Source organism: Tarenaya hassleriana, unplaced genomic scaffold (genome assembly GCF_000463585.1).
Source record: "Tarenaya hassleriana unplaced genomic scaffold, ASM46358v1 Cleome1, whole genome shotgun sequence".
NCBI lineage: Eukaryota > Viridiplantae > Streptophyta > Magnoliopsida > Brassicales > Cleomaceae > Tarenaya > Tarenaya hassleriana.
Genome location: NW_010960187.1, coordinates 6,388,502 through 6,395,431, shown reverse-complemented (window position 1 = coordinate 6,395,431; position 6,930 = coordinate 6,388,502). Strand labels below are relative to the sequence as shown.

At 39.3% G+C, this 6,930-nt stretch overlaps 2 protein-coding genes across 4 annotated transcripts in view; both read right to left on the bottom strand.

Annotated features, from left to right (window-relative positions):
• LOC104815218 (serine/threonine-protein kinase BLUS1) overlaps nucleotides 1-5,227 on the bottom strand; it is a 5,858-nt gene extending 631 nt beyond the window's left edge. The window contains exons 1-22 of one of the 3 annotated variants that reach the window (XM_010543539.1): nucleotides 5,160-5,227; nucleotides 4,819-5,023; nucleotides 4,009-4,263; nucleotides 3,802-3,926; nucleotides 3,659-3,703; nucleotides 3,188-3,269; nucleotides 3,042-3,110; nucleotides 2,746-2,916; nucleotides 2,592-2,657; nucleotides 2,447-2,515; nucleotides 2,268-2,333; nucleotides 1,890-2,164; nucleotides 1,646-1,767; nucleotides 1,479-1,573; nucleotides 1,368-1,406; nucleotides 1,226-1,282; nucleotides 1,033-1,134; nucleotides 874-925; nucleotides 737-789; nucleotides 364-428; nucleotides 219-270; nucleotides 8-11 (exon numbers count right to left, since the gene is read on the bottom strand). In XM_010543539.1, coding sequence (XP_010541841.1) covers nucleotides 8-11; nucleotides 219-270; nucleotides 364-428; nucleotides 737-789; nucleotides 874-925; nucleotides 1,033-1,134; nucleotides 1,226-1,282; nucleotides 1,368-1,406; nucleotides 1,479-1,573; nucleotides 1,646-1,767; nucleotides 1,890-2,164; nucleotides 2,268-2,333; nucleotides 2,447-2,515; nucleotides 2,592-2,657; nucleotides 2,746-2,916; nucleotides 3,042-3,110; nucleotides 3,188-3,269; nucleotides 3,659-3,703; nucleotides 3,802-3,926; nucleotides 4,009-4,263; nucleotides 4,819-5,023; nucleotides 5,160-5,185 — 2,095 coding nt within the window. In that variant the 5' untranslated portion in view covers nucleotides 5,186-5,227. Of the gene's footprint in view, nucleotides 1-7; nucleotides 12-218; nucleotides 271-363; nucleotides 429-526; nucleotides 790-873; nucleotides 926-1,015; nucleotides 1,135-1,225; nucleotides 1,283-1,367; nucleotides 1,407-1,478; nucleotides 1,574-1,645; nucleotides 1,768-1,889; nucleotides 2,165-2,267; nucleotides 2,334-2,446; nucleotides 2,516-2,591; nucleotides 2,658-2,745; nucleotides 2,917-3,041; nucleotides 3,111-3,187; nucleotides 3,270-3,658; nucleotides 3,704-3,801; nucleotides 3,927-4,008; nucleotides 4,264-4,818; nucleotides 5,024-5,159 lie in introns of those variants that run through there. The other 2 variants (XR_772053.1, XM_010543549.1) reach the window with 2 other exon arrangements.
• Nucleotides 5,228-6,626: 1,399 nt separating this feature from the next.
• Nucleotides 6,627-6,930, bottom strand: part of LOC104815209 (2-keto-3-deoxy-L-rhamnonate aldolase) — a 2,306-nt gene continuing 2,002 nt past the window's right edge. Inside the window, exon 3 of the mRNA XM_019202211.1 lies at nucleotides 6,627-6,912. Within this exon, the coding sequence (XP_019057756.1) occupies nucleotides 6,752-6,912 (161 nt within the window). The 3' untranslated portion in view covers nucleotides 6,627-6,751. The remainder of the gene's footprint in view (nucleotides 6,913-6,930) is intronic.

Genomic DNA, 6,930 nt, shown 5'->3' with positions numbered 1-6,930 from the left:
CGCTCTTCCAGCTGTTCATTACAGCAATACACGCGCTCAGAAAACACGGTATACAGACTGCTCATATCAAAAAGGCCTCGGTCTTTCTCCTTCAATGGATCTATAGACTAGCCTAAAATTCTATAGACTGAACAGTTCAAGGCCAAAAACCAACAGGAAGCAGGAAATGTGTACTAAGCTTGGAAATGAAATCAGTTTCAAGAGGCATGGAAACTTACTTGGGCGTGTTTCGAATTTTCCGCATATAGCTCTTCCGTCAATTCGCTCAGCCTGTGATTTACCATTTGAAGAGCCACGACACGCATTAGAAGGGCTGTACATAAGCCTCTAAAATGAAGTTTTTCTCTAAAGAAGACGACCAACCTAGCCTGGAGCTCAGAGATCTTCGTAGCAAGTAACCTCTCCTTCTCAGAAGCCACTGGTTCAACCTGTGTTTTAAGGCAAGGAAGGTGAAGGATATGATAAAACCCAATTTAGATTTTTTCCCCTTTCTAGGCAAGGAAGGCGAAAGAGAGCCTTGGCGCACCGGTTAAGGTGTTGCCGTTTTGACTTAAGAGTTCACGAGTTCGAGTTTTGGAAGCAGCCTCTTGCAGAATATTCTACAAAGTAAGGTTTGCTTACAATACACCCTTGTGGTGGGACCCTTTGACCCCGTTCAACGGGGATATTTTGTGCACCGGGTTGCCCTTTCTAGACAGAACAAGAGGTCTAGCTTAAAGTCGATAAATCTACTTACAACTCCATTGCTTTCTGATCGAGACAAAGGTGGCAACTTTCCGTTTTGAGAACCTATAAAAATGATGAGAAAGTTATGGTTTGCCCATACACTCCATAATTACCACATGGTAATCAAAGAACAGCTATTTATCTCACCATCTGTCGCCTCAGCAGGTTGTAAGCTATTCAGTAGATTCATAATAAGATCCTGCAGTTACATAAAGTTTAATTATGAAAATTATTATTATTATCTCGTAAATTCATCAAGCAGATTTATTCACGTTTTGATGCAACGGACCGGGACTTTGTTTTCACCTGTTGAATCGAGGTATGCTGGATAAGATTTTGAAGATGAGGAATGAGGAATGAAGGAGACACAGGACTATTACTTAACTCCTTGACGGACTGATTCGTTGGCTGCAGGATGAAAAAAGTAAGAATAGGATTAAGAAACTAATTTATATACAAGAAATTACAAATAAAGGGACCAGCACGGTGATGAACCGACCAACTTAGACTCCAGTAGCCAGTCTCCGACACTAGCAGATTTTCTCAGAGGCGATGTCTGAAAATTAGGTGCATATATTGTCAAGCAACTGAGGGGAATCCTTAGTCTAGTCAGGAAAAAAAAACAGAGACTAGAAACTAACCTGTGGAGATCGACGTGGGACTGTACTTAATGGTACATCCTAAAGGGGGTTGCCTGGTTAGTGACCTTGAAAAAAAGAGGTAAACGAATAGCAGAAAATGAGATAACCCACCTTTGCGAGATCTAAGTTTTCGGATGTCACTGAAAACCGTCCTTTGATCTGAACCAGATTGTTCTTTGACTTGTCATCAAGAGAATCACGGAATCCTGATCAATATGGAGAACCATTTCAGTCAATTGCAACAGAAGCAATAAAGTTAAACAATGCCATTTCCCCACCTCCTGAAGATTTAATAGGAGCCGATAAACTGTTTGCTGAAGCACGGTTTGGAAGCATCAGAGGACCACTAAAGCTGGGTGCCCTCCGGACTGATGGTGCAGTCTGTCGTTCACTCTCGAGTCTAGCAGATAGTGATTTCAAGTTGGAGTTTTTAAAAGATGTTAATAGAGGAGAAGAAGATATAAAGTCTAGGATGATATTATCTACTAATGTCACAAATCAAAATGGAAAAATGACACAGACCTTTCATAAGCATGGCCTTTCTCGAAAGCCGAATTGCTTAAGGCAATCCCAGGGGAAAGTGGTCCGCTCTGACTTTGGCGTCTCACTGGTTTAGCCTTGGCCTGTGGAACATCATGCTCTGAGTTCGATGCCGTTTGTTCTACGGAAGCTTCTTTCTTGATTTCCGTTTTCTCTTCGCAAATGGGTTCTACCACCTCAAAATCTGAATCCTTTTCCTTCCTATTCGTATTCTCATATAGTAATTGATTACCACATACTTGCCCCCTGTTATTCACCTGCAGCATTTTTAAACTTGAGTTCAAACTGCCATGGACTTGTATACCAGAAGGGTGGGAACTCAAGAATATTTTTACAATATTCTATATGAAGATTACTAGCCTTGTTTTGAAATTGTTCCCGGGAAAGTTCTTCTTTACCCTCAGCTACGTCATCATAATCCTCCAGCTATTACATAGACAACGAATCCCAAACAAAGGTTGTTTGATGAAAACCAAGAGCTTGGTAGATAATATGATGTAGATGCTTCAATCACATATTATCGATAAAGAAAAACTTACTAGAGATGCTTGAGCTTTCAAGTCCTCGACATCAAAGTTCCAAGCACTGACTCCCCTTTGGTATTCACTCTGACATGAAAAAAAAATTTCTCATATGCATTTTGCAATACTGAGCTTAAGATATAGCTTTGAACATCCCGGTCACCTTTGATATAGCCTCCTGGTCAGCAGAGCCCAATCTCTTCAAAGCAAGCTGTTGAGCATCCTTGGCCTGCCATATACAATCACATGTTTATCAACAATATTGAACAGGACAAGACCAAACAAACACGCTGGAACATGAGAAAAGAAAGGCTGACCTGAAGAGCTTTTACACGTATCCAAAGTGGTGGCAAATCGGTAAATAATCTTTTCATAGAAAGCTCAGGAGGCTTCGCGTTTTTGAAACAGGAGTGCTTCAACAATTTTTCAGCTGTTGGCCGTTTCGTTTGATCTTTCACCAGACACATTGCAACCATTTCTTTAAAGGACTGGGCACAACTGAAAATCCTCTAATTAGAAGAGTAATAGAGAATGTAAAAAAATGAAAACAAACACACAAAGGAAGCCAAAACGTTTGACGCCAAAAGAGTCCACCTGGAAAGGACACGGGTACCTTAGAAAACTTCTTGTCACGGTCATAATCAAGGCCAGGAGGCGCATTCTGGATAGTCATTAAGAGAACCTATTGCAAGAAAGGAAGGAATCAGATTTATTTCCAAGACATACCTATATAAGTCGTAAACATAGATAATGAAGAACCTTCATGGGGGGATATTTTGAGAATGGTGCATGACCATGCGCCAACTCCAGTGCCGTTATACCAAATGACCAGATATCGGCCCTGTCGGGAAATAGCAGATGAACAGACCAACCGATAAGCAGCTATTGCACATACTTGCTCCACACAGATTATGAAGATATTCGATATGCATCACTAAGCAAAATATGGGACAGTTTCATTTGAAACTGAAACAGTTCACCAGAACACAGTCTATTACATATAATAAACTCATCATATCAAACACAGACAAGAACCCAAGCATTCTTGTGACTTTTGAAACAGCCAAGGGGCTGAAACGACCATATAACCAAAGGAATACCCAATAGCTGAGTTTCAAATTTATCCAACACACATAAAAAAAGCTACCTTCTAAAGCCTGCAAGGAAAGCAGCAGAACAAAAATATTCTCTAGACTGAATATGATCTTTTCAATCAAAGTATAGACTTACTTAGAATTGTATCCACTTCCTGGCTGCAGGACCTCTGGTGCCATCCTACAAATGAAAACAAGTGTACCGTTTCAACCAATCGAATAGAAGGATGTTTAAGTAGAACAGAGAGGACATAACCGAAGCAGACTACAATAACTGACCAGCACGGAGTACCAACAAAAGTGTTTCTTGCACGTTGCCTATCACCATTGTCAAACAAGCATGCAGAGACACCAAAATCAGCGAGCTTAACCTCTCCATTATCATCAAGAAGTATGTTTCCAGCCTAAAATGGAAAAAAAAAAACAAGAATCTTGAAGACGGCACGGAAGGGGTAGACCGATAGATGAGACTCGCATTTAACAGACCTTAACATCACGGTGGATATGCCCTTGCTTATGAAGGTAACCGAGAGCTTTAAGAGTCTCTTTCAGAATTGAACAAATAGCCGCTTCTTCGAATCCATCCGGGTATGCTGCCTTCATAAGGTGAAAGCAAGAACCTTGTGCCATAAATGGCATGACGACCCAAAGATTATGCTCGACGACAAATGAACAGAACGACTTTATAACATTTGGATGGTCTATCAAACTCATCGTATGGGATTCCCTCCTTATGCCGTCCTAGAAATCAAAGTAATTCAATCAATCCACGAGACAAGAGGATCAAAACAAACGGAAACTCGGTTGAGTTACAAACAGAAAGAAAGGTTCCAGCAAATCCGAACACTCTGAGAGCGAAACACAATGCAAAAAGTAATATGAAGCTGTGAAAGGACAGATCTGTTCACTCTCTCCTCCGCTTTCAAATCATTTGCCGAAAGCGACCGATGTCTGAGCACCATCATGAAATTGGTTCAACTCTTCAGATCAAATAAATTAGCGATAGTTCTGCAACCCGACAATACTTTGAAGCAGACATTAAGGAGAACGAGTGAGAGCAGGACCAGAAATGCAGCAACTGAATTGACGCCGCGAGCCCATGTTCTCAAATTTTGCTCCAGAAATCAGAAACCCAACACAAATCTCCAAACCCAACAACCCCGCAGAAACGGAGAAGAAAATTTTCGACCGATAACTAGGAACAAGCGTAAATCCCTCCGGATTAGGCTAATTTAAAACCGAATCGAGATCTGAATACGATACCCAAAACACAAAGATCGAGGAGAACGAACGAACCAGATTGCTGTTGCAGCGATCGAGATCCAAACACTTGACAGCGACGACTTCGTTAGTGGGCAGATAGATCGCTCGATAGACGACAGCACTGGCGCCAAAGCCGACTTCTTCCATGAGCTTGTAGTCCTTAGGGTTTGCAGAGTAAGTCCTCTGCTTACCACCGCCACGGCCCGACATCGTCCTCAACTGCGAACCGAAACCCGCCCTGAATACCACCACCAAACCAGGAACGGTAATATCAATCCGCCTTTGGGAGCAACAATCAAAGCGAAGAACAAAATCAAAATCGATGAAAATAGAGGGGAAAAAAAATCTGGAGCGAAGAGGGACTTCGGTACTACAGCTTCGGAATAAGTCCAGACACCATTGAAACTGATTAAACTCTTTAAAAAAAATTGTTTTTCCTTTTTTAATTTTTTTTGGCTTGAGCTGCTATATTTCTGATCAGTTGACCGCCACGAGTCACGACAAAGGGCGAGAGAGGCGGAGTGATGACGTGGCAATGCTTCGTAAGTGTCTACGATTCTTACACGTGGATACGACGCAATAATGGACGGTTGAGATCAGTACTGGGCCCATCTAACTTGGCTAAGCATAGCTCACGAGTGGCTAATGACTTTAGGTTGAGTTGAAAAGGGCTGAATATTCTTGATTTTTTTTTAATTTCTGGATAAAAACTCGATTATTTTATCCACCAGGATACAAAAAGTGATTATTTATTTTAGATTAAAAAAAAAACATGATTGGTCTTTTTACACATTACGATAATTATGAGGAAAAAAGAAACAGATTTGGTTGCCTCCATATATCCCTAAATCAAATTCAACTCCATGCCCAAATTAAATAAACAGATATGGAAGCTTGTAGATATAGATAGATATGAAAATCAGTTGCAGTAAATGTATAAAACTTTTTTTTATTTTTCACACTTATAATATGTTTAAATGTGGATGAACACATCAGATTCGTTCGGATTTTATTGGATTTGGTGATAATGGGCACTATATTTTCAGTTGAGTCTAAATAAAATCGATAAGAAGTTCAATTAAATCTGGATTTTGTTTAATTTCTTTCAATACTATCGGTTTTACGGTTATTTATAATTAATATTGGTTTAAGTGTGTTTCGGTTTCGAATTAAATTGGGTCGAAAAATCGGTACACTTTATATTCTAAATGATGAATATTCTTAATTACTTTATCCCATTTTTATAGACTTTTATGTTTGAAATCTCTAACTAATATTTTTTGTGAGCGGCTCCCCATTATTTCGGAAACGTAAAATGTATTCTCTCCTGAATCCGTACAAAATTTCAACACTATTAAATTTCGGGATATATAATTAATTTGTGGGTAATTGGTTGACCATATTAAAACCATGAAAACAACCACAAGTCCAATATATAAGATTAAAACATGATTTCGATCGGCTATTTATCTAGAGTAATATGTATTTCACTATGTATCTCAATAGTGTAACATAAAAATAAAATTAAAGTACATGTTTTTTATAGCTTCGAATTATTTACGAATTTATTTTTTATGTTTTAAATTTTATGTTTATTTAATATATATATATATATATATATTCAATTTGATATAAATAGAAATAGATATTCTATTTGATATGAGTAGATATTCTATTTGATATGAGTAGATATTCTATTCAATTTTATATTCAATTTTAAACGAATCGTAGGTACAAATTTTCTATAATTGAATAACTCGGACCAAACAAGTAACGAACCGAAACGGAACCTGAGTGAGAGGGAGAAACTTGATCGTTTGAATCGCTTTCCATTTCATGTTCATTTTTTTTTCAAATTAATTTATCATTTTAACCCATTTATTATGCAAAAAAAAAATACTTCATTTATTTGCTCATCGTATTTTTAGGACGGAGACATGTCAAATCAATGGCAGATATGTAAAATCTAGGGCGCAAGCCTGAACCTCTTCACGTCCTCGACCACGGCCTGCTTGAACAAGGAAATGTCGGCAGCTCCAAGCACCATGTGATACCCACGTGACCTGAGATCGGCGGCCTTGTCGTGTGCGGTGGCCATCCCGGCCAAGTAAGCCCCGCCATTGGCAGGGGTGGGGGGCAGCACCG